Source organism: Anomaloglossus baeobatrachus, chromosome 7 (genome assembly GCF_048569485.1).
Source record: "Anomaloglossus baeobatrachus isolate aAnoBae1 chromosome 7, aAnoBae1.hap1, whole genome shotgun sequence".
In the NCBI taxonomy this organism is placed as follows: Eukaryota; Metazoa; Chordata; class Amphibia; order Anura; family Aromobatidae; genus Anomaloglossus; species Anomaloglossus baeobatrachus.
Genome location: NC_134359.1, coordinates 67014701 through 67040887, shown reverse-complemented (window position 1 = coordinate 67040887; position 26187 = coordinate 67014701). Strand labels below are relative to the sequence as shown.

The following is a 26187-nucleotide window of genomic DNA, read 5'->3' as shown; positions in this document are numbered from 1 at the left end:
AACTCAAGATCAATGTGAATAGTGTTTTTTATTGTGAAGAACTTGTAGGGCCAGCAGAAGCACAGACGTTTCGGTCAAAAGACCTTCATCAGTGCGTGCAGGGGATCCTCAGAAAGTATAGTAGCGTTGCAAGCAGCGTAGTAGCTGAGTATGACGCAGTGTCCAAAACTGTCTATGTGGCACTGCCACAAAACACAAGAAAGAGCATAGAGACAGGCAGGAGACACAATAGAGACTGAACTTCCTGTTCAGCGAGCTGCACCTGATAGCACTAGAACTAATCATTTGGCTATTTATATCCCTTTGGCTTACACTGCCAGCAGGATTCTCCCCCTTGAGAAAGCAATAATACCGTCGCGAAACGCGCGTTGGTGGTGATCCCTCCTCTCCGGGTATGTGCATTATGTCTTGAATATCTTTATACCTCTAGCTGTGTGTATCTGTGGGACTTCCTTGTTATCCCATGGTATCCTTGGGATCCTGCTTTTTTATTCAAATGCATTTGCACTTTATATTGAATTATGCTAAACCTTTTTAGGTATTCCTGGTTACCATGGTGTACACCTTGGGTCAGTCTTGGTGATCATACTTTGGGGCACCTTGCTGTTGATATTTTACACCCCATCCGTGACCAATATATATTGAAGTCGTTTGTGATTATTGTTTACCTCTCACACGGCTATTCCTGTATTTGAATTTATATTCCCATAACACTATATAGCGGTCACCTCCTCCACGGCTATATATCGCTCATTGTGCTTCATTGTGTGAACTACACATGTACTGGCCCTTGTTTGTATATCCTTATCTACCTCTCCCACGGCTACTGAAGGTGTAAAGCCTGCTTTACATGGTACGACCAATTGTGCGATTTCACAATCGATCGTACCCGCACCCGTCCTTTTTGCGTCACGGGCAAATCGCTGCCCGTGTCGCACAAAGTCAGTAACCCCCGTCACACATACTTACCTCTCGTGCGACCTCGCTGTGGGCGGCGAACGTCCACTTCCTGGAGTGGGAGGGACGTTCAGCGTCACAGCGACGTCACACGGCCGCCGGCCAATAGAAGCGGAGGGGCGGAGATGAGCGGGACGTAAACATCCCGCCCACCTCCTTCCTTCCACATAGAGCCGGCGGCGGCCGCGGGAGGCAGGTGAGCTGCTCATCGTTCCCGTGGTGTCACACGGAGCGGCGTGTGCTACCACGGAAACGATGGTCAACTAAAATAAACGATATTATGGAACCTAGCGAGCAGTACCCGATTCACGATTTGTGAGCGATACTGCATCGCTAGGAGGTGTCACACAGGCCGGCATCGCCAGCGATGCCGGATGTGCGTCACAAAAACCGTGACCCCGACGATCTATCGCACGATAGATTGTCTGGTGTAAAGCAGCCTTTAGTGTTCATTGCACTCACTTGAACGTTTTCAGTACATTGTGTGAACTTTTCGCCTCTCCCACGGCTATTGGTCATTTTGATTTACACTCTGTACTCATACTCCATGCCCTTCTGATCTTATGGTAGTTGTTTTTAAACTTGCATGTATTGCTGTCTTGCCTGTTTGTCATTAAATAAAATTTATTCTATTGCACACATATTCGTTTGTCCTCTGTCTATGCATTGATTGTGAGTAGTGCATACATGCCGCCAGTATACACATGCTGGCTGCATGTTTACCGTATGGCTCATCTATTGGGATTTTTTCTCATAGTAGCGTTGCAAGCAGCGTAGTAGCTGAGTATGACGCAGTGTCCAACACTGTCTATGTGGCACTGCCACAAAACACAAGAAAGAGCATAGAGACAGGCAGGAGACACAATAGAGAGGCAGGTGAGAAGGCTGTGCGTAAGACACAGGCTGTCTCCTACTTGCCCAGTACAAAAACGACAAGTCTCCAGTCACTCTGTCACTATATGTGGCTGCAGACATGTGAATCCTCACATCGCTTACACTGTTTGTTTTGAGGACTTGCCAATATCAGAGTCAGCAACAGTTGTCACCTAGCCATGAGTATGCAATTTTCATACTCTCGGACGGATTCCAACTATTGTTTGCGGCCCTGCGCAATACACTTGCATTCAGTGAGTCCACAGACCTCTAGTCGGATTCTGTCTGGCAGTATATATCATGAGTGTGTTCTGTTCTGGGGAGACCTCTGGCAAGTCTGGGACCGGTCTTTTAGTGCTGCAGGGGTTAAGGACTCTTTCCTAGCCTAGCCTTAATCTCAGGTGCAGCTCTTTTGTGACCACTCTCCTTCACTATAAAAAGCCAAGTGTCTTCCTACCATCTGATGCCGGGTATAGATTCTCATTCTATTGCGGACCACTTTGGAAGGAGCCTGTCTCTGGAAGAAGCTGAGGAGTCATGACTATTGCAGCTACGGTGTTATGCTGCATTAAAAAAAGTTGACTTTTATTTTTTGCGCTTTTTTCCCTCTGTTGGTCTCCCTTATCTTGTGTTCCATTATTTCAGTGGTGAGACTAGTGCTCTTCTCTTCCCACCAAGTGACCCCCTGACCACCACCCTATGGTCCTGGCCTTTGTTGGTTCTTAGTAAAACATATTAAAACATATAAACTGCTTCATTTCCATTTACTCTTGCTAGTGCTTCCTGATCCACCACATGCCGGCTCTCTTTGACCCTGAGGCAGTGCCTCCTGACCTAGGAGGCACCGAAAAGGGTAAGTGAGGGCTGGCATACAGTGGGTCAGAAGGCAAGAAAAAGTGTCAGTTAAGTCTGTCGTGTAGTGGGTCAAAAGGCTAGAGAAGAGGTGAGTGACGGCCAGCATGAAGCAGGTCAGAAGGCCAGAAAAAGGGTAAGTAAGGGTCGGCATTAAGTTGGTCAGAAGGCCAGAAAAAGGGTCAGTGAGGGTCGGCATGAAGTTGGTCAGAAGGCCAGAAAAAGGGTTAGTAAGGGCTGTCATGCAATAGGTCAAAGGGAAAGAAAAAGGGTCAGAAGTCCTAACTAACCAATTGCTGAGTCTCACTGAGACCTATTTTGGGGTCAAGCCATTATTTATTATGCATTGCTTATATAGCTCTATCATATTCTGCAGCACTTTACAGAGATTATCATCACTGTCCCCATTGGGGCTCACAATCTAGATTCCTTTTGAGTATGTCTTTGGAGTATAGGAGGAAACCTATGAAAACACGGGGAGAACATACAAACTTCTTGCAGATGTTGTCCTTGGTGGGATTTGAACCCAGGACACCATGCTGCAAAGCAACAGTGCTAAGCCTATCTGAATGCCTTGTGGGCCCTTAGTAATGCCTTGTCCCCATCTATGTGCCTCTTTAGTGGCACCATCTCACGCACCAAATGTCTTTGTGGTCCTAGTGTTGCCTCTATGAGAGGGCTATTATTCATCGTGTAACCTATGCCCTTTTTTGAGGGTATTTAAAAGCTTTGGAAACTTGCACCAAAGGAAATGTTGTCCTATAAAAGCAAAATAAGAGTTGCCCACTTTGCTCCCTGTATCTTCTCAGCACTGATCTGTACTGCTATAAATTAAAAGGGCTGTCCACTATTGGATAACCCCATTTTCAATTTTGCTAATGTGTAAAAAAAACACCAAAAACATGCCTACCTCCAGGGTAGGCTCAACTTTGAGCGCTGCATACACTGCAATTTCATCCGCTGATTGACTGCAGCGCTTGGACCAGTGCCCATCCGGGGCGTAAATTTGCATTTTCTATTACTAGGCACATAAGGGGTATTGAAAGGGGATTTCCAGGAGTGGAGAAGCTTTTTATCGGTATGGGATGATATCCTGACTGTTTCAGTCATCCCTTGGCCTCAGTGGTTAATTGCACATATTTGGCCTTTGGGTGCTGAGGCCAGAGATTGGATGAAGTAGACAGATGGACAGGAGGTCGTCCTCACCAATTTACACAGGGTTCCTTTAAAAATTGCAGGAAAAAAAAAATTACACCAAGCTAAGAAGTGACTGACAGCTGGGAGCAACTGGTACTCAACAGGAGGCAATGAGGCTTTCAGTGAAGGTAGAGGTTGGGTAAGAAGGCTAAAGTTCCTTTACTTTTAGTTACTGTTACTTGTATTTGTGAAAAAAACACTATGTGGAGGGGAGGGCAAAAGCAAGCCTCCCGCAATACCTCTCCTTTCTCACAACAATAGATTTAAATAGCAAAAAATGTGAGTTAAAATATATCTTTTAATGAAAATAGATTAAAAAGTCTAAACATTGTGTAAACATTACAGAATACTCTAGATATAAGTGTAGAAATACCAGGAAGGCATTTTACAAACAACAAAGTATAGGAGTTTCTCAAACACCCACCTTGTATTCTTATCAAAGATCCTGGGGTGCAAATGCAGGTAACCTTTAAAAAGGCAAACTACACCACCGGGACAAAAATACTAAACATACAATAAACCACAAATAAACAAATCTAAAACCCTATACAGAAATCACACAATTACCACTAGTCAAGTGATTACCCTTTGTAATGAACCAGCAGGCGGAGCTGGAACACCAGGAAAGTGCTAGGTAGGGATTCCCCACTAGATGACACTATACTTAACAAACCAGTAGGAGGAGCCGGAGCACCAGGAGAGTGCTGACTGCAATGCTCCACTAGAGGACACAAGCCTCTCCAGTGGAAGAAGTGGATGGTCGTACGGGCCGGGGTCAAAACCAGGAGGTCTACGAGGTACTAAGGGTTAAACAGAGACAGACTCCAGGGAAAGCCAAGTCAGGAACCGAGAGGGAACGTCAAAGACCGGGAGAGCGCGGAAACCAAATTAAATAGACAAGCCGGAGTCTGGAGCCGGGAGAGCAGGTAATAACAGGGAGTACAGGAGGACGGAACCACAGAGCAGAGAGGATGGGAGTCAGAGAGGAATGGAGGTAGTCAGGACGGAAGGCAGGTAGAACGTACACAGGCAGGACAGGAGGTGGGGGAGTGGACACAGTCAGGTCGGGAGGCAGGGAGGATGAATGTATACAGGACAGGAGGCAGGATCTGAACTTACAAGGGACCAATGGCACACTGCAGAGCAGAATTATAACTGGCACCGCATGAACAGAAGTGCCCAGAAGATAAAGGCGTCATGACCCCGGGAATGAGGCACAAAGGGGGGGCCCCTCCTGGGAACGAGGCACGACGGGTGGCCTCTCCCCCTGGCCACGCTCCAGGAAATACTGACAGCCGGGTTCATGACACCCATCTTATACTTAAAGCATGGAGCAATCTCACCCATCAGGTCTTGTTCTCCTCTTTTCATCACCAGAAAAGCTCGGCCAGAATCTTCAAAGATGGAGTTTGGGGGGTAGGAATATCCCTGTCCTAGTACTATATTTCTGTTTCTATCCCAAGACTTCCATCCTTACAAGGACAGTCCACATCTAATATTCCTGGAGACTGTCCCTATGTGGGCCCCAAGCATCTTCCAACGCATTTCGACTCCTGTCTCATCAGGGGACTAAAGTGCACTTGTGCTATATAAGGGTCACAACAGCCCACTTTTGGAGCTTTACAAACCTCTAGCCTAGTCTCATACGATCGGAAGTCTTGGGATACAAATAGGGATATCGTACCATGACAAGCATATTCTTACCCCCAGACTCCATCTTTGAAGATTCTGACCGAACTTTTCTGGTGATGATCAGAGTAGAGCAAGACTTGATGGGTGAGATTGCTCCATGCTTTAAGCATAAGATGGGTGATCACTTGACTAGTGTGACTCAGAATCATGTGTGATTTCTGTATATAGTTTTAGATTTGTCTATTTGTTTTTTAAATCAGATAATTTTTAGCAACATTTTAGTTTAACAAGAGAAAAACTACACATACATGCAAGTATGCAACCAGTCCCCCTCCCATCCCACCTCCCCTCCCCCAAACAAAGTCCCTTATTCGAATTAGCATACAGTATATTCATCTGTTCAATTACATTCAAGAACGTAGTTGGGCATAGATCAGCAATCAATCAGCAACTAATAAAGTAACCAACTTAAACACCTGCAACCTGACCTGAAACTTTGACCCATTCCCAGGCAGCCAAGCTAAACCAGATTCGCCATCAGGGCTCTAGCCCAAATCAACGTCACCGGAGCCAAATTTGGAGTGTCAAGCCACGGGGCCCACAGATCCTCAAATTTAGTACCCGCCTTTCTCTTCTGGTAGACATATTTCTCGAGCATGTGGGTATGGTTTACCTTGTCAACTAGCTCTTTAGCATCAGGGACCTTACTATTTTTCAAGTACAATGCTATGACCTTCCGTGCCTGATATAGTATAAGCGCGATAGCAATTTTATGGCTCTCCTGGATAGGGAGTTCCGCAGTGTATCCAAGAATACATGTCAGAGGTCCGTGATCCGTACGACAATTATACACAGAGTCAATAAGGTCAAGCACTCCCGTCCAGTATCTTCTCAAACGTGGACAGTTTTGCATAAGATGAATCAAATCAGGGTCCGGTACTCCACATTTCCAGCAGCACGAGTCAGGGCTAGCGCCTATTGTGAATAAAAATGCCGGGTTCCTATATACCCTAGATTTGTCTATTTGTGGTCTATTGTATGTATAGTTCTTTTCTCCTGGTGGTGTAGTATTGCCTTTTTAAGGGGTACCACTACCTGCATTTGCACCTCAGGATCTTTGATAATGCGGGCTTTACATGCTACGACATCGCTCAAGTGATCTCATTGGGGTCATGGAATTTGTGACGCACATCCGGCCGCATTAGCGATGCCGTTGCGTGTGACACCTATGAGCGATTTTGCATCGTCGCAAAAACGTGCAAAATCGTTCATCGGTGACATGGGGGTCCATTCTCAAATATCATTACTGCAGAAGTAACGAAGTTGTTCCTCCTTCATGCGGCAGCACACATCGCTCCGTGTGACACCGCAGGAACAAGGAACCTCACCTTACCTGCGTCCCGGCCACAATGCGGAAGGAAGAAGGTGGGCAGGATGTTACGTCCCGCTCATCTACGCCTCTATTGGGCGGCGGTTCAGTGACGCTGCTGTGACGTCGCTGTGACGCTGAACGAGCCGCCCCCTTAGAAAGGAGGCGGTTCGCCGGTCACAGCAACGTCGCAGGGAAGGTAAGTCCATGTGACGGGTCCGGGCGATGTTGTGCGACACAGGCAGCGATTGGCCCGTGTCGCACAACCGACGGGGGCGGGTACGCACGCTGGCGACATCGGTACCGATATCACAGTGTGTAAAGCGGCCTTAAGAACATAAGGTGGGTGTTTGAGAAAATCCTATACTTGTATTTTTGGTTAAGGAAAGTGTGCGCGAAATGGGTGTGACATCCAAATGGGGCGTGGTTGTAAAACGTGCGCGGTTTACAAATATAAACAGGGAACCTATTGGAAAAAAATTGAATCCCACCCCTGTCTCAAACTGCTTGCAAATGTTGACCTTGGTGGGATTTGAACCCATTGCTGCAACGCACCAGTGCTAACCACTGAGCCCCTGTGATATGACTGCTAAATGCAGCATAACGTCTGTAATTTGTATACCTGGCAGCTCCACCTTACGTCTCAGCGACTTTGTTATTTATGTATTCGGCACAGCAGATTTATTTCTATAAAAGTACCTAGAAGTAGAGATCTTCCGCCTTCTGTTGTTTATTTTGCTGTGACATTTTATTTGTACAAAGCAAATTTGATGAGAAGCAATGATACAAATATTATATTTTATTGCTGGTGTCTTGGCATATGTAGATGTGCTTCCCTGAATACAGAAAAACCTGTGATTGATATCTCTTTGGCATGTTTGCAGGTAATTTTGCTCCAGAAACATCTGTTATTGCTGTTCTTTGTTCTATACTCTTTCAGATAAAAAATAATACAAATAATCCACCACAGGGTGACATACTTGCTCTATGAAAGAAGTAGGAACGAAATAGAGAAAAAAAAATGAGCTGAGGGTTCTCCATTGTTATAAAAACATACTTAATAATAACAGTTATTGTCAAAAAGTGTTGGCACCCCTGAAATTGTACCAGAAAATTAAGTATTTCTCCCAATTAAAATTATTGCAATTACAAGTTTTGTTATATGCATGTTCATTTCCTTTTGTGTCTATTGGAACAAAAAAAAAAAAAAATAGCAAAAAAGGAAAATTGGACATAATTTCACATAAAACCCCAAAATACGGTACAAACAAAATTGTTGGCACCTTTCCAAAATTGCGGATAAACAACTTTGTTTCAAGCATGTGATGCTCTTTCAAACCCGCCTATGGCAAGTAACAAATGTGGGCAAAATAAAAAAACACCTGAAAATAGATAAAAAAGGGGAGAAGTTGACTTAATCTTTGCATTGCGTGTCTGTGTGTGCCACACTAAGCATGGAGAACAAAAGAGGAGACGGGATGTGTCTGAGGACTTGAGAACCAAAATTGTTGAATATCACCACTCTCAAGGTTACAGATCCATTAAGTTATGTTATTCATACTGCACAGTGATCATTATAAAAGCAAAAATAATGGCTGTATTGCCATATTATCTCACCCTGTCCCCTCCAAAAAATTAAAAAACTTATACTATTCTACTTGACTTATATTTACTATACTAAACTTATACTATACTTCCTTTCTACTTATGTAGAAAGGAAACGTTATGGGTCTTAAAATACACACACATATAGATAATTACAATTGCGTTGTCTACTGCTCGGCGGCCTAAAGGGGTCTTTACACGCAACGACATCGCTAACGAGATGTCGTTGGGGTCTCGGAATTCGTGACGCACAACCGACGGGGGCGGTTGCTTTCACCAGCGACATCGCTAGCGATGTCGCTGCTTGTAAAGCAGCCTTTAAGGTGGCTTTACACACTACGATATCGTTAATGTTTTACGGGGTCACGTAGTTAGTGACGCACATCCGGCGTCATTAACGATATCGCAGCGTGTGACACTGACCAGCGACCTTAAGCGACCTCAAAAATGGTGAAAATCGTTCACCATGGAGAGGTCGTCCCAAACTCAAAAATCGGTAAGGGTTGTTTATCCATGTTGTTCATCGCTCATGCGGCAGCACACATCGCTATGTGTGACACCGCAGGAGCGAGGAACGTCTCCTTACCCGCCACCAGCCGCAATGCGGAAGGAAGGAGGTGGGCGGGATGTTACATCCCGATCATCTCCGCCCCTCCGCTTTGATTGGACGGCCGCTTAGTGACGTCGCGGTGACGCCGAACGTCCCTCCCCCTTGAGGAGGGATTGTTCGGCAGTCACAGCGACGACGACGACCAGGTAAGTGCGTGTGACGCTGCCGTAGCGATAATGTTCGCAGCGGCAGCGATCACACGATTTCACATGGGCGACGGGGGCGGGTACTTACACGCTCGATATCGCTAGAAATTGCTAGCAATATCGTAGCATGTAAAGCCACCTTAAGAGTCTGGTCACCGCTGCAATCTAGGAGTGGTGACCGACCATGCGCAGTGCTTACAGACTCCTTGCAGTTGAGCTTATTAAATATTCTGACTTCTGTTTGGGTCAGATCTCTCAATATCTTATTCTTCATTGCTGTGATTAGTACATATGGAAGTCATTTTATCCTTTGCTGGCTTTTAATAATATTTACTCATTTAAATAGCGTTATTAATTCCACAGCGCTTTACATACAATGGTAACACTGTCCCCATTGGGGCTCACCATCTAGAGTCTCTAACTGTATAGGGTGCTATACATGCTGTGACATCGCTAACGATATATCGTTGGAGTCACGTTGTTAGTGACGCACATCCGGCGCCGGTAGCGACATCGCAGCGTGTGACACCAAGGAGCGACGATCAATGATCGCAAAAACGACCAAAATCGTTGATCGTTGTGTGGCGCCCTGGACAAGCCAGGTCGTCACAGAACTACACCAACACACCCCACACCCCGGTTAGGCACACCGAAGCCAAACACAAAATCCTTGTTGCCTCCCTCCAGGGGCTGATGTCCACACCAGGGGGTGGGCCAGGCGGTTGGTCCCGCCCACCGAGGAGTTCACAGTCCTGGAGGCGGGAAAAGGAGTTCAGATTAGTTTGGAGAGGGTTGGAGTGAGGAAGTAAAGTGGTAGTGGAGCAGTCTGAAGGTGGTCCGGGTGTGTGGCCCGGACGGAACAGCAAGGTTGGCAGACGGTGGTGACCGTCTGCAGGAGAGGCCTATTGGAGCAAACCGTAAGGACCGTGGACGGGCGGTGGCCCGGCGGTACCGGATCGGCGAGCAAAGAGAAGCCAGCACCATCCGGCAGGGCTTACGGACCCCGACAAGGCTAGGAGTCGCCGTTGAATTTGTCAAATCCATTAGCGAAGGGAACCTCCGGGGTTTCCCAGCACTCAAGTCCCGATTGAAGGCGACAGCTCAAACCGAAAAGGGAAACACAGTCACCGCCAAGGCTACAGCTCCCAGGGCCAGAGCCTGCGGGCAAAAGGGGCTCCCTCAGCATCCACCCAAGCTGGGGAGCGGGTTACCGGTGGGAAGCCTTTGGAACCATCACACAACACAGGTGCAGGGAAAGGCAGTCACCATCAACCTGCCGGGAGGAGAAACACCGCAGCCGTCTGTGGGACCCGTCCATCCAGCCGTTTGTTTTACCGGAGACTTTGCATTCGTCATTGGCTGAGTGAGTACCACCGTGCTGTGCGGCACAGCGCTGCCCCCGCGACCCTGCACCTCACCAGGCCCCGTAACCCGCCTGCCATTCCTACCCAACCCCTCACCGGGCCCCGGGACAACCAACCCCCCTACCCACGAAGGGGAGAACCAACATCCAAGCTGCTCCCTGTCATCGCTCCCGGGATCCCCCGTCCAGAGCAGCGGTGGTGTCACCAATCTCACCACAACCGTGGGTGGCGTCACGGACAATATCCCTAAACCCAAACTACATCCTTTCACTCACGGGCGAGGAACGCCGCTCGAGTCCCCGGGATCCGGCCCACCGCTCGAGCCACCACCGAGCAGCAGCAGCCGGACCCGAGCAGTGGGTGAGCGCAGCGTCCCCTCCTCCGCCCGCGACAGTTGACACGTCGCTCCTTTTCATAATATCGTTGCTGCTGCAGTTACGATGTTGTTCGTCTTTCCTGCGGCACCATACATCGCTGTGTGTGACACCGCAGGAACGACGAACATCTCCTTACCTGCGTCCACCGAAAATGGGGAAGGAAGGAGGTGGGTGGGATTTTATGTCCCGCTAATCTCCGCCTCTCCGCTTTGATTGGCCGGCTGCTGTGTGACGTCGCTGTGACACCGCACGAACCGCCCCCTTAGAAAGGAGGCGGTTTGCCGTCCAGAGCAACGTCACAGGGAAGGTAAGTCCGTGTGACAGGGCCTAGCAATGTTGTGCGCCACGGGCAGCAAATTGCCTGTGTCGCACAACCGATGGGGGCGGGTACGCTCGCTAGCGAGATTGCAGCATGTAAAGTGCCCTTATGTCTTTGAAGTGTGGGAGGAAACCGGAGAACCCAGAGGAAACCCATGCAAACACGGGGAGAACATACAAACTCCTTGCAGGTGTTGTGCTTGGTGGAATTTGAACCCAGGACCCAAGCTCTGCAAAGCACCGTGCTGCTTATATCACCTCCATTTAAAGATATAGTTTAAAAATATAAAATTTTGTTTCTATTATCCTCAATAGTTGGCTATTATTTTATTTTATTTTATTATCTTTTATTATTGAACTTTGCACAGACATGGGTGGTTTGCTTTTTGGCGTACCACAAAGGTGGTCCAGGATTCTAGCTTTAATAGCTTTAACTATTCTACAATTTCAGCAGTTTTTTTCTTTTCTATTCATTTTACTATTTTTACTTCCTTTGTTGGATGAGGACCCTGGTGTCCCTGGGTGCGGCTCACAATGTTTCTCCAGTTTGGGAGTTCCAATATTCATAAAAAGGGGATTCTTCCAATTCATAGATCATGAATGTAGTGCCTGCACCATGTTGTGGGCCAATATTGTCTCTCTGTATGAATGTTTTTTTTACATCTGTTTTTTTTCTCCATAAATTCTATAAGTAAAATATTGTGGCATATTCCACTGCATGTGTTATTATGGAAGACTTCTGTCCAAAAAGCATTGGGGGAATATGGTACTTCAATATGTATTTATATGTTTTGTATTATATGTGTACGTGATTATGTGATATGTTGTGTATATAAATATATATATTATATATACAGCATATATATATATATATATATATATACATATATATATATGTGTGTGTGTATATATATATATATATATATGTGTGTATATATATATATATATATATATATATATATACTTCTTTTAGTACCGTAGGAAGCGTGAAACAGCAACATTCTCCCGCATTAAAATTAAGCTCCATTGTACTTTGAAACATTATGAAATATGAGAAAAGCATAGTTTTGTGATGCTTCGGAGGCAGGCATAAGTGTCCTCTGGGTGGCTATCCTCCAGCTATTCTCAGGAAGTTTCGGCTGAATTGAGAGTATATGGAGAACCAGCCAGCGGAGTCTTTTCCCTGTGTCTGAAATATTGCACAACTATGTTTTCTCTGAGTTGCTGAAGCTCTTCAGGATAAATCATAGTATTCTGTAATGAGCCTGTTAAAGAGGACCAACCACCAGGATGTTCCTATATAAACTAAAGCCAGTGCTATACTGGCGCTATCATGCTGATTCTAAACATATCTTTAGTTGTGAGATCGGATGTATACTTTCCGAAATACAGGCAAGTAAAGTGTGTGAAATACCCTTTTGATTGACAGCAGCTATAGAATATCTAATAGGTGGGTCGGGTTTTGCTAGTTATTCCAGCTCCTGTCTGCCTGCTTGTCCTTCCTCCCTTCCTGCTTCCTCCCCCTTTAATAACAGAGACAGGAGGAGGAAGGACAGGCAGCAGATAGGGGCAGGAATAACTACCAAAACCCGACCCACCTATTAGATATTCTGTAGCTGCTATCAATCAAATAACAGTGCATTTCACAGACTTTACTTGCCTGTATTTCAAAAACTATAAATCTGACCTCACAACTAAAGGTATGTATAGACTCATGACAGTATGATAGCGCCAGTATAGAAAATCCTACTGGTTGATCCTCTTTAATATTTCATGCTACCTATTTTTAGGACAGCAAGAATTTGCTGATAGCCGAGGGAACCTGTCACCTTGGAAAACACTATTTTTTATGCAGATATGGGGTTAATTTGCAGGTTAATAGTGTTACAATGCTGTGCAGCTGTGACAGTGAAAGCATGGCTACTGGGAAAATATGAACTTTATTCCTAGTGGGAGCCGATGACTTTCAGTGTTAGGGAGTGATTACAATCATCGAGTACAGCACTGTCTACTATACTGTGAGCGGAGATTGTAAGCACACCCCAGCACTTTGATTGACAGCTCCCAGTGTATCTCATCTGTTGCAGTGTAATTTGTCAATCAAAGTGCTGGAGTGTACTTACAACCGCCAAGCACAGCATTAACAACTGCTGTACAGAAGGAGATGTTAATCAATGTGCTGGGGTGTACTTACAATTGCCAAGCACAGCATTGACAGCTCCCAATGCAACACATCTGCGCAGAGCAAAATGTCAATCAAAATGCCCTATTACTGAAAGTCAGCAGCTACCTGGAAGAATTAAGTACATTTTCTCCCTGTTGCCGAATTTTCAATAAGACAGTTGAGCATTGTAATGCTTTTAAACCGCAGATTAACCCTATATATGTAATTTTCCAAGGTGACTGGTTCTCTTTAGCCTTAAAAATATTGAAATGCATAAACATCAGCTACCCAGATTAAAAAGAAGTTCACCAAAGAAATATTAATCTTAAAAGATAGACCTATCAGTAAACTATAGTGAAATATAACTGTGTTCTCTATCATTCAAGGCAGCTAACATCCCCTTGGTGTCAGAACTTTCTATCGATGACATCCATTTCGATGACTTCTCCTTGGACGTCGATGAGATGATTACAGCAGCGTTGAGAATGTTTATGGAGCTGGGAATGGTTCAGAAGTTTAAAATTGATTACGAGGTAAACATCTGCCGTGCGACCTGGTCTGTGTGGCTTGGGGTTTCGTTCTACGCTCGTAATGAGATCTTCCGCCACACACAGCTGTAACTACACCGCTCTTCCTGCCCCTTCTGTTTTTTAGACCTTGTGCAGGTGGCTTCTGACAGTAAGGAAGAATTATCGAATGGTTCTCTATCACAATTGGCGGCATGCCTTCAACGTGTGCCAGCTGATGTTTGCCATGTTAACTGTAAGTACCGCAGGCCTGAATTATTGGCTTGTGCCCTTTCATTTTCGTAGTAATAAATTATTGTGACTGAAGTTAATTAACCCTGAACAATCTACACTAAACTTTTTTTAAACTGAAAACAATATTTCAGGGGATTGTTTTTAGATGTAACTTCTTCATCCTGCAGCAATATATCCTCTAATGGAAAATTGGTGTAAAAATAACATATTTCATTTTTTTAGATATACATAGGGAAGATGAGAAGAAATTAAAGGAGGTATCTGGGACTATTTAATTTTTTATTAACTATGAGTCTAATAACTAATAGGCAACAACTTGCCTATTTCTACCAGGACAGCTCCTGCCAGCTCTTCCGCTACTAGGCTGCTCTGTCGATGGGGCGAGACCGTAGATGTTATGCTGATTGACCACCAGCTCCCTGCAGTTAGGCAGCGGGGAGCTGGCTGTAAATCAACATGACATTGACAGTTTCGCTCTGTCAACAGGGTAGAGTGAAAAAGAAACAGCCGAAGCAGGAGCAGGGTATGACCACTCTGTACCGACAGAGATCGGCTCCGGGCATTTTTTGGATATATATAAGGAAGATGAGAAGAAATAAAAGGAGGTATTTGGGACAATGGGCCTAATAACTAACAGGCAGGTAGTAGCTAACAACTTGCCTATTTCTACCAGGACAACTGCCAGCGATCTTGCTGCTTCACGTCAACTGAGCAGCTTTTCCTCTATTAGGATGCTCTGTCGATGGGGCGAGACTGCAGATGTCATGCTGATGGACCCTCAGCTACCTGCAGTTAGGCAGTAGGGAGCTGGCTGTAAATCAACATGACATTGACAATCTCACTCTGTCAACAGGGCAGAGTGAAAAAGAAGCAGCCGAAGCAGGAGCAGTCTATGACCACTCTGTACCGACAAAGATCAGCTGCGAGCTTTATAGATATACATAAGGAAGATGAGAAAAAATTAAAGCGTTATCTGGGACTATTTTATTTTTTATTAACTATGGGCCCAATAACTAGCAGGCAGGTAGTAGTAAACAACCTGCCTATTTCTACCAGGACAACTGCCAGCGATCTTGCTGCTTCACGTCAACTGAGCAGCTTTTCCTCTATTAGGATGCTCTGTCGATGGGGCGAGACTGCAGATGTCATGCTGATGGACCCTCAGCTACCTGCAGATAGGCAGCAGGGAGCTGGCTGTAAATCAACATGACATTGACACACTTCACCGCTGACCACTGGCTGCACAGTTACCATTATAGCGGTCATCGTTCCACTCTTGGATATACCTGTTGTGTCTTTTTCACATTATTACATAAGTTTCGAAAAAGACGGCCAGAGAGCCCCATAGGGGTGAACAGGCCCATGACGATCGGGAGGGTTAGGGTAGGAAAGAGTTAAGTGCTAAGGTTGGAGGCACATAGGGGCTGCCTGATTGGTGGGAGAGTCGGGAAAAGGGATTGGGTGAGGGACAGGATATGGGAGGGTTGGTGTGTGGGTATAAAGGGGGCTGTGCAGAGGTCACTGCCCCTTTTGACCTACAGACAGTGTGTCCCCCCTGCGCTGCTGCCTCCCTGACTGTATAATGGTGGCGGTGCTGGAGTTCGGGGGGGGGGGAACATCTGAGGACATCGGCGAGGACGCGTCTGCAGGGCTGGAGCGGCTTCTCTGCTCCTGCGCCCGGAGCTGCGCTGCACGCTCGGCGGGCGCGACCGCCGGAGCGTTACTCCCCCGTCGGGGGGGAGAAGACAGATTTAGGAGCCCCTTCGGGGACCCTCCGGGGCAGCGGAGTGCACCTCACCTTTGGATGTGTCTCCGGCCGCCGGGAGGAATCCTCGTCGGAGATTCCGCGGGCCGGGGGTGGGCGGAGCTTATGCGAGGCCTACTTCCGGTCTGCGGCCTGCACGGCCACGGACCAGAGCAGCGGCAGCCCCCAGTGAGGTGCGGGCTGGGGGTGGTGCCCGGCACCACAGAGCGGACGGGGAGACTCCCTGCAGACGGCAGGGGAGAGAGAGCATGGATGGAGGGACGGATCGGAGCGGTAGTCGGAGGGTGCTGGTGGCAGGGTCTTGCGGTCGGGAGGGCCCTTGCGGCGGTCGGTTCTTACGGTACCTCCCAGCAGGGATCAGGCTGGGGGGTGTTCCTGGCATCCGGACGGAGAGGCACGGCCTTCCTGCAGTCGGCAGGGAGGGGGACCACCGGGGGCTACAGAGATTACAGCGGTGCAGCAGGAGGGGGCAGCAAAGAAGGATGGCGGCAGGACGCCGCTTCGCGGCAGGAAACAGAGGACAAATAGGAGGTGCACGGAGGAGCAGGGTGCGGTGACCGTGGGGGTTGACGGCCGCAAGGTGCGGGCTGTCCCCTCGCTGGTCCCCCCGGCGGACTTCAGCAGCTCCTCTTATTCGGGCGAGGAAGAAGGACCGGAGGAGGCGGCAGGACGGATGAACGGCAGCAGGATGTTCGCGGTACGGCTGCTCCGGATTCGGTTCAGAGGCAGCCCGGTGAGAGAACAATCAATATGTTTAATGTTGTGGGTAGTGTTAGCGGGGACGGGGGTTCCACCGCGGGGAGTGGTTTGCCGGGGGTTTAGTGCGGTCGGTCAGTCGGGGTTACCCGGGGCGGAGTTTTGGGGGCAGCTGCTAAGGGTGTTGTAGGGATCGTCGGCTGGGCGGTCAGGTCGAAGCGGGCCTGGGTCCCTGGCGGGGGGCGTGGGTGGGTCCCACGGTCAGGGTGGCTGCCGGTGGTACCGGTGCGCGAGGTAGAGACTTAGGAGGTTGTGCCGGCGGTCGTTGCGGGTCAGGCGGACGGCGCGGCGGCCGTGGCGTGGGTTAGCGAGGAAGTGGAAAAGGATGATGAGGTGGTGCGTTTGGATGATAGGGCACGGAGCGAAGTTACGGGTGTTTTGGGAGTCCGTTAGGGGGGCATTTAAAAAAGGAGGTGAGGGAGTAGATAAGAAAAAGGGAGTATGGGGAAATATTTTCACTGCTTCCCTTGGAAAGTTTAATTTGGATACGGTGAAGGCAAGTGAATCTAAGAGATAAGGAGGTTCAAAAAAAAAAAAAAAAAGGGGGAGGTGTAGGATGATCCCGAGGACGCTTACTAGCTGGCATTGGAAGGCTGCGCGGCCGGGCATCTGGTGGGAACACAAAAAGATATGTTTGGGGATGCGCTTGATAACGGCTCCGGCGCAGCCCCCTTTTTGAGGTGGTGCCAGGGGCCCGGGTGCAGGGGCACGGGGCCCGGGTGCAGGGGCGTGTTGTAAATTTAGTGAGGGGCAATGTAAGTTTGGAGGCAGCGTGTCGGTTAAAACACGAGTGTTCCGGTTGTGGAATTTTTTCCCACTCTTTGGACAGGTGTTTCAAAGGGGGAATGAAAAGTCGGGGGAAGGTTTTTTGGTAACAGGAAGGACGCTAGTGAGGGTAGAGGGATGCGTCCCTATTTAAATAGATATCCGGATGACCGGGCGGCGGAGCTATTTGCTACGGGTTTTATGGTAGGTTTCCGGGTTCCGCTTGATTTTGGGGCGCCGGTGTTTCGCCCGGGTAATTCGGGGTCCACAAAAGGACATCCGGAGGTGGTGACGGAAAGGCTGCAGAAGGAGGTGGAGCGGGATGGATGGCGGGTCTGGTCCAGGACCCGTCACCCCCCAACTTGAGGGTTTTCGCTGCTGGGAGTGGTACCCAAGAAGGAGTCGAACGAGTACCGGCTCCTTCATCATCTCTCTTACCCGGCTGGGTTGTTGGTGAACGGCGGGATTTCACCCGAGTGCCGGCGGTCTGTTATGTATCATTTGACAAGGCGTGGGAGTTAGTGTGGGTAGTGGGCAAGGGGCCCCGATGACCAAGGCGGACGTGGAAGCAGCTTTACGGTTACTTCCGGTGCACCCGGAGAGTTTTTTGCACCTTTGGGGGCAGGTGGGATGGGCAATACTATGTGGATCAGTGCCTGCCCATGGGTTGTTCTATTTCGTGCGCTTAGTTTGAAGCGTCAGTTCGTTTGTGGAATGGGTAGTCAGGGATGTGGCGGGTGTCCACTCAGTGATACACTATTTGGATGATTTCTTTTGCGTGGGCCCAGTGGGCTCCTCGGTTTGTTCCTTGCTGTTATTTACATGAGAACGCATTGCAGGAAGCCTGGGGATTCGGTGGCACGGGGGGAAGACAGAAGGGCCAGTGACGTCCTTGTGTTTCTTGGGTTTTGAAATTGACACGGTGGCTATGGTATGCCGATTGCCGGAGGACGAGCTGCGTGTTTGAAGGTGTCGGTGCAGTTGTTGCACTGGGCTAAGAAGGTGCGGTTACAGGATTTCAGTCGGTCCTTGGGAAGTTGAATTTTGCCGGTCGCACTAGGCCTATGGGGCGAATATTTAGCAGGCGTCTGGCGAGCGCAATGGCAGGGGTGATTGCTACAAATTATGTGTCAGAGTGTCAATGACAATGAAAGAAGGTTTGCTGGTGTGGGGCTGCATTCCTTGAATGATACAACGGACGGACGTTATGGGTGAGCAGGGTAGTATCAGATAGCCAGCCGGAGCTGTTATTGATGCGGCGGGGGCATCAGGTTTTGGGGCAATTTTAGGACGCATCGGTGTGTGGGCTAATGGCCACGGCTTTGGGTGGAAAAAGGGGTTTGTGACATATTTGGCGCTGGTGGAAATGTTCCCCCAGCATAGTGGTATTGGAGTTTTGGGGCCCAGAATTTGCGGGCAAGAAGCTTGGTGTGCATTGTACTGACATGGTGGTGGTGTATTTCGATCAATTCATGGTCTTCAAAATCGCTCCCGGTGGTGTGCTACTTGAGACATCTGGGTTGGGTTGTTTAAAACCCAACAGGTGCGGGGTGGCGCAGCATGTGCCCGGAGGGCAAAGTGAAGTGGCTGATGCGCTCTCGGTTTCAGTTCAACAGGTGCAGGCGAATGGTGCCTGGAGCTGACAAGGTGGGAGAACTATGCCCGGCATGGCTGTGTGACCTGGCGTCGGGTAGCATTTGAGGGAATCAGGAGACCGGTGACTGAGGCTACTTGTGCCGATGTCAGGCTGTGTGGCGAGAATGGGAGGAATTGGAGAAGGCGGCTTTTATGGAGCTTGGTTAGACAGGCTGAGTGCTGGGGGTTTTTGTCATTGATTAGCTGGGATTTTTTCAGCAGGCCGGTCCGTTTCGGTGATGATTACAAGTTGGGCGGTGTTGGCCTTTGTCACGCTCCCCGGGTCCTCACCCCCGCTCCCCGGCTCACCTGCCACGCTCCCCGCGCTCCAGCCACCGGATCCCGTCCGTCCCAGGGTCCCTGGACCCCGATCCCGGCACCCGACAGCTTCCCTGGACCTGGCCGGCTCCCCTGCGTCCTCCTCGCAGCCTCCTTCCCTGGCTTCTGGCACTCGGGCGGCGCGCATGCGCATTAGGGCGCGCGCGCGGTCACTGACCCTTTCTTAAAGGGCCAGCGTCCATTAACAGGAAATGAGGTTGCACAGGTACAGGGTATATAGGGGGTCATTGTCCAAGGGGGCGGGGCCTGATCTCCGTGTTCCCTGAGCTAGGAGTCAGGTCTCCTGGTGTTTATGTGCCTTTACTCACCTATCTCTCTTTGTAGAGCCGTACCTGCCGCGCCATCCGGCCTGCTGTGTCCTGAACCCCGCACGCTGTCCGTCTGCCAGCTGACAGTCCGTACCATCTCGGATCCCTGCGGTGACCCGTCATCCCGCTCCAGAGGTTCCGGACCCCGCCTACTATCATCTCGGCTTCCGAACCTGAGCTACGTCACCAGTACCACCATCTGTGACTCCGTGGTCCCAGGGACTCCTCCGCTGCCCTCACTTGCACGGACTGTTCTGCCGCCCTTCAGTGCTTCAGCTGCCGGACTCCTTACCACCATCTTAGAGTCCGGTCCAGTGGATCCACCTCCTGGGTCTACCCGACCGCCCGGCCGTGACAGTAAGATCAGGCCATGGATCCCGCTGCAGCACTATTGGCCCTGCAAGAGGAACTCCAACGCCAGCGTGAAGTACAGACCCGCATGCTGCAATTTATGACCTCCGTGGACACCCGCCTGTACACGTTACAAGCATCCATGACGCCTGCGGCACCCAGGTCCTCCAATGGACAATCCACGGCTCCCGCACCAGTGGCAGCCTCGTCGGGTGCTTCCCAACTCCGGTTGGCTTCACCACCTCGTTATGCTGGAGATCCCAAGACCTGCAGGGGCTTCATTAACCAGTGTTCTCTTCATTTCACGCAGCTGCCACATCTGTTCGCCTCTGACCAAGCCAAGGTCGCCTTTATAATGTCTCACCTGGAGGGCGAGGCGCTGGCGTGGATGAACCCCTTGTGGGAAAAGGAGGACCCTATGACCAAGGATCTTCAAGAGTTCCTGCAGGCCTTTCGCAGCACTTTTGACGAGCCGGGACGCGCCTCTGCGTCTGCTTCATCCCTTCTCCGCTTGCGTCAAGGAACACTGACGGTGGGCCAATACGCCATTCGTTTCCGCACGTTGGCTTCAGAACTCAGCTGGAATAATGAGGCCCTAACAGCCGCCTTCTGGGAGGGTCTCTCAAGCCGCATCAAAGACGAGTTGGCGGGCCGTGACGTGCCCTCCACCCTAGATGCCCTGATTGCCCTAGCAACTCGAGTAGACATCCGTTTTCAGGAGCGCTCCAAAGAGCTGTCTCGGGAGAGACGTCCAGTCCGGCATCCCTCTCCTCCACAGAAGCCCTCCGTACCTCAGTCATCAACAGCTGGGAGTCCCGTCCACGAGCCCATGCAGATTGACCGAGTGCGTCAGTCTGCACAACGTAGAGCAGAGCGGCTTGCCCAGGGTCTCTGCTTTTACTGCGGTGAGGGCACACACCTCCTCCGTTCCTGTCCGGAAAGGCCGGGAAACTCCAAAGCCTAGGGTTGGTAGGAGAGGCCACCCTAGGTGCTGGGACTCTCTCTGATCCGGTCACATGGACCGTGCAAGTGACAACGGGAGAGACGCGGTTCACGGCTGAGGCCTACCTCGATTCCGGGGCAGCAGGCAATTTCATCCAGCAAGCCACCGTGGACAAATACCAAGTGCCTGTTATACCACTCAACAAGCCCCTGGTGATTGCCTCTGTAGATGGGAGACCCCTTTCTGACACCATCTCCTGGACCACCAGGCCGGTTGAACTGCGGATCGGTGCTCTTCACACCGAGACCATCGCCTTCTACGTCCTCCCTCACATGTCCCATCAGATCCTGCTGGGTCTTCCATGGTTACGGGCCCACGAACCATCAGTCAGCTGGGGTACAGGCGACATCACCCGCTGGGGTTCTTCGTGTCATGAGAAATGTCTAAAATCCACACAACCCATCCGACAACCTCTGGTTCCTGAGAACCTACCGGGGCTGCCCTCGGCCTATTGGACTTTTGCGGATGTCTTTGATAAAAAGGAATCCGAGGTACTGCCGCCACATCGTCCATACGATTGTGCCATCGACCTGCTCCCTGGAACAACGCCACCACGAGGACGGATATATCCTTTATCTCCAGCCGAAACAAGGGCTATGTCTGCTTACATCTCAGAGAGCCTGGCAAGGGGATTCATTCGGAGGTCCTCCTCTCCTGCTGGAGCAGGTTTCTTCTTTGTCAAGAAAAAAGAGGGCGATTTACGCCCCTGCATCGACTACCGGGGTCTGAATCAGATCACAGTCAAAAACAAGTACCCTCTGCCGCTCATCCCCGAATTGTTTGACCGACTTAGGGGGGCTCGTGTGTTCACCAAGCTGGACCTTCGGGGTGCTTACAATCTGGTGCGCATCCGCTCTGGTGACGAATGGAAGACCGCGTTCAATACGCGCGATGGACATTATGAGTACTGCGTGATGCCCTTCGGCCTGTGTAATGCTCCTGCCGTCTTCCAAGAACTGGTGAACGACGTGTTCCGAGACCTCCTCTACACCTGTGTGGTAGTATATCTAGATGACATCCTTGTCTTCTCTCCGGACCTCTCAACCCACAGAGAGCACGTACAGCTGGTTCTACGAAGATTGAGAGAGAATCGCCTGTACGCAAAGTATGAGAAGTGTGTCTTTGAGCAGTCTACACTCCCCTTTTTGGGGTACGTCATCTCTGAGACTGGACTGCAGATGGATCCCAAGAAGGTCTCCGCCATTCTCAACTGGCCTCCCCCTTCTGGACTGAAAGCAATCCAACGCTTCCTGGGATTCGCCAACTACTACCGCCAATTCATCCCTCACTTCTCTGCTCTGACTGCTCCACTTTCCGCTTTGACTAAGAAAGAGGCAAATCCAAAGGACTGGTCGCCTGCGGCCGACGCCGCGTTTGGCTCATTGAAGCGGGCTTTTGCTTCCTCTCCTGTACTCCACCGTCCGGAGTTAAACCGCCAGTTCACCTTGGAGGTGGATGCCTCCTCCTCAGGAGCCGGAGCAGTGCTCATGCAGAAATCCTCCTCCGGGAAGATGGTGACTTGCGGATTCTTCTCCAAGGGCTTCTCAGCGTCCGAACGCAACTACACCATCGGGGACCGAGAGCTCTTGGCAGTCAAACTGGCACTGGAGGAATGGCGCTACCTCCTGGAAGGTGCAGTGTATCCCGTGATAATTTACACTGACCACAAGAACTTGGAATACCTGCGGTCCGCTCAGCGACTGAACCCACGGCAAGCCAGGTGGTCTTTATTCTTTGCCAGGTTTGACTTTCAGCTTCACTTCCGACCCGCGGACAAGAATGTACGCGCTGATGCCTTGTCCAGGTCTTTCATGCCCATGGAGCAGGAGGAAGCGACTACCCAACCCATCATCTGTCCTAGCAACATCATTCCGGTGGCCCCTGTCACTCTAGCCCAGATACCGCCCGGGAAGACCTATGTCTCTGAGACCGACAGGAAAAAAGTGTTACACTGGGGTCATGCCTCAAAAACAGCCGGCCATGCAGGCCAGAAGAGAACATGGGGTGCGATTGTACGCCATTACTGGTGGCCATCCCTTCGCACGGACGTCGCTGCTTTTGTCTCTGCCTGCTCCTCCTGTGCCAGGAACAAGACGCCCAACCACTTGCCCCATGGCCGTCTTCTGCCTCTGCCGATACCCTCAGTCCCGTGGCAACACATAGCTATGGACTTTATTACGGACTTGCCATTATCCTCCGGGCACACAGTCATATGGGTCGTGGTTGATCGATTCTCCAAAATGGCCCACTTCGTTCCTATGGCCGGACTGCCCTCTGCTCAGGAACTCGCGGAAGCCTATATACATCACATCTTTCGCTTGCATGGCTTTCCATCCCACATCGTGTCCGACAGAGGAACCCAGTTCACCTCCCGCTTCTGGAGGGCTCTATGCAAACATCTGGGAGTGACTCTGGACTTTTCCTCTGCTTACCATCCTCAGTCTAATGGCCAAGTGGAGAGGGTCAATCAAATCTTGACCTCATACCTACGTCACTATGTCAACGCCCATCACGACGACTGGTCCTCGCTTCTGCCTTGGGCTGAATTCGCCCATAACCACCACGTCAGTGAGTCATCCTCCAAATCACCCTTCCATGTTGTTTACGGACTTCAGCCCGCCGTCCCGCTGCCTATATCCCCTTCATCGGATGTCCCGGCTGCTGATACTACTGTCCGTGACTTTGCTACCATTTGGGACTCTGTCAAGGCGTCCCTTGGGCGCGCTTCCCAGCGGATGAAGAAACACGCTGACAAGAGACGTCTGGATCCTCCGTGTTTCTCTCCTGGTGACCTGGTCTGGCTTGCTTCCCAGTACATCCGATTGAAGATACCGTCCTACAAGCTGGGTCCTCGCTACATCGGGCCGTTTAAGGTCCTCCGCAAGATCAATGAGGTATCCTACAAGCTACAGCTCCCGGCCACGATGAGGATACCCAACTCATTCCACGTCTCCCTGCTCAAGCCGGTTGTCCTTGGTCCTTTCTCCGCTGCTGCCAGTCCGGCTCCTCCACCTATTGCCGATGATGACATCTACGCGGTAAGGGATATCGTGGCCATGAAGACCGTACGAGGTCGGCAGTTCTTCCTGGTGGACTGGGAGGGGTATGGTCCTGAGGATAGGTCTTGGGAGCCCAGGGAGAACGTGGGTACTCCTCTTATCCGTGCCTTCATGTCCCGGTTGCGGGGAGGGGGGCGTGGGGGGGGGGGGTACTGTCACGCTCCCCGGGTCCTCACCCCCGCTCCCCGGCTCACCTGCCACGCTCCCCGCGCTCCAGCCACCGGATCCCGTCCGTCCCAGGGTCCCTGGACCCCGATCCCGGCACCCGACAGCTTCCCTGGACCTGGCCGGCTCCCCTGCGTCCTCCTCGCAGCCTCCTTCCCTGGCTTCTGGCACTCGGGCGGCGCGCATGCGCATTAGGGCGCGCGCGCGGTCACTGACCCTTTCTTAAAGGGCCAGCGTCCATTAACAGGAAATGAGGTTGCACAGGTACAGGGTATATAGGGGGTCATTGTCCAAGGGGGCGGGGCCTGATCTCCGTGTTCCCTGAGCTAGGAGTCAGGTCTCCTGGTGTTTATGTGCCTTTACTCACCTATCTCTCTTTGTAGAGCCGTACCTGCCGCGCCATCCGGCCTGCTGTGTCCTGAACCCCGCACGCTGTCCGTCTGCCAGCTGACAGTCCGTACCATCTCGGATCCCTGCGGTGACCCGTCATCCCGCTCCAGAGGTTCCGGACCCCGCCTACTATCATCTCGGCTTCCGAACCTGAGCTACGTCACCAGTACCACCATCTGTGACTCCGTGGTCCCAGGGACTCCTCCGCTGCCCTCACTTGCACGGACTGTTCTGCCGCCCTTCAGTGCTTCAGCTGCCGGACTCCTTACCACCATCTTAGAGTCCGGTCCAGTGGATCCACCTCCTGGGTCTACCCGACCGCCCGGCCGTGACAGCCTTCTTGTTAAAATACAAGGGGTTCGGGACGTGGCAAAGGATTTTCTGGTGCGGTGGGGGATAAAGGGTTTTCAAAGGACGCGTGGTCGCGAGACAGGAGACGGCCACTATTGTTTCCGTCGTTGATTGGTTGGTGATGTGGTTGGGGGATATATGCTCGTCCGATTAGGTACGAGGCTGTTTAAGGTTGCCTTCGTATTGGCATTTTTGGGGTTTTCTGCATCAGAGAATTTGGTAGCCCTGCCAGGCATGCGGTAGGCGGGCTGTTATTAGAGGTTGTTACGCTTGGTAAGGATGGCGTGAGTGCCGGTATGGTTTTCGATAGACAGACCAATTAGGTGGGGGACGTCTGGTGACATTGTTTGAATTGCCAGGGCACCACCTATGCCCAGTGGGTCAGGTGGTGGAATTCTTGCAGGTGTGGGGTGGCTACCCCGGTGTTTCTTTAGACATGTGGATGGATATGCCTTATCGTGAGTCCAGTATGGCAGTGTTGAAGAAGGCTTTAGTAAAGGCCGGGGGAGTAGCCAAGGGTTATGGGTCCCACTCCTTTCGGATTGGGGCAGCGACCGAAGCGGCTAAGTGGGGGGGCTGAGTGAGGATGGGACCCGGTGGATTGGGAGCTGGGATTCCTCCGGGTTTCGTTTGTATATTAGACCACATCTGATTAGGTGATGTTTGGTTACAGGGGGGGGGGTCCTTTATTGAGGACGGTTTGGTGGGCAGTCTCTTTGCACGGAGCGGCGATGTAGGAAGCCCGTGTAAAAAATGGCTCGGAGTTCGGGGCATGACTTGGAGTAGAGTTCGCCCTGAATTGGTGTATTATAGCCGGATTGACAAGGAACCTGTGGTTTTAATGCTGCAGGTGGGGGGGGAATGACTTTGGAGCGTGGATGGTGTGGGAGTTAAAAGGGAGAGCAAGGTGGATTTACTTCATTTGTGGAGGGCGTTCCATGGCATGGTGATTGTGAGGTCCGATATGGTAGCCCGAAGGCAGTGGCGTTTTAGGAGTGGATCGGATTAACAGGGCCTGGGAAAAATGGAACCGGGCGATGGGCAGGTTTGGAGCGTGGAACGGAGGTTGGTGGTT

The 26187-nt window shown here is 50.5% G+C and overlaps 1 protein-coding gene across 1 annotated transcript in view; it reads left to right on the top strand.

The window, feature by feature from the left end:
- The window catches only part of PDE11A (phosphodiesterase 11A), a 746356-nt gene that overhangs the window by 503029 nt on the left and 217140 nt on the right, over window positions 1-26187 (top strand). Inside the window, exons 11-12 of the mRNA XM_075317377.1 lie at window positions 13851-13997; window positions 14119-14226. Coding sequence (XP_075173492.1) covers window positions 13851-13997; window positions 14119-14226 — 255 coding nt within the window. The remainder of the gene's footprint in view (window positions 1-13850; window positions 13998-14118; window positions 14227-26187) is intronic.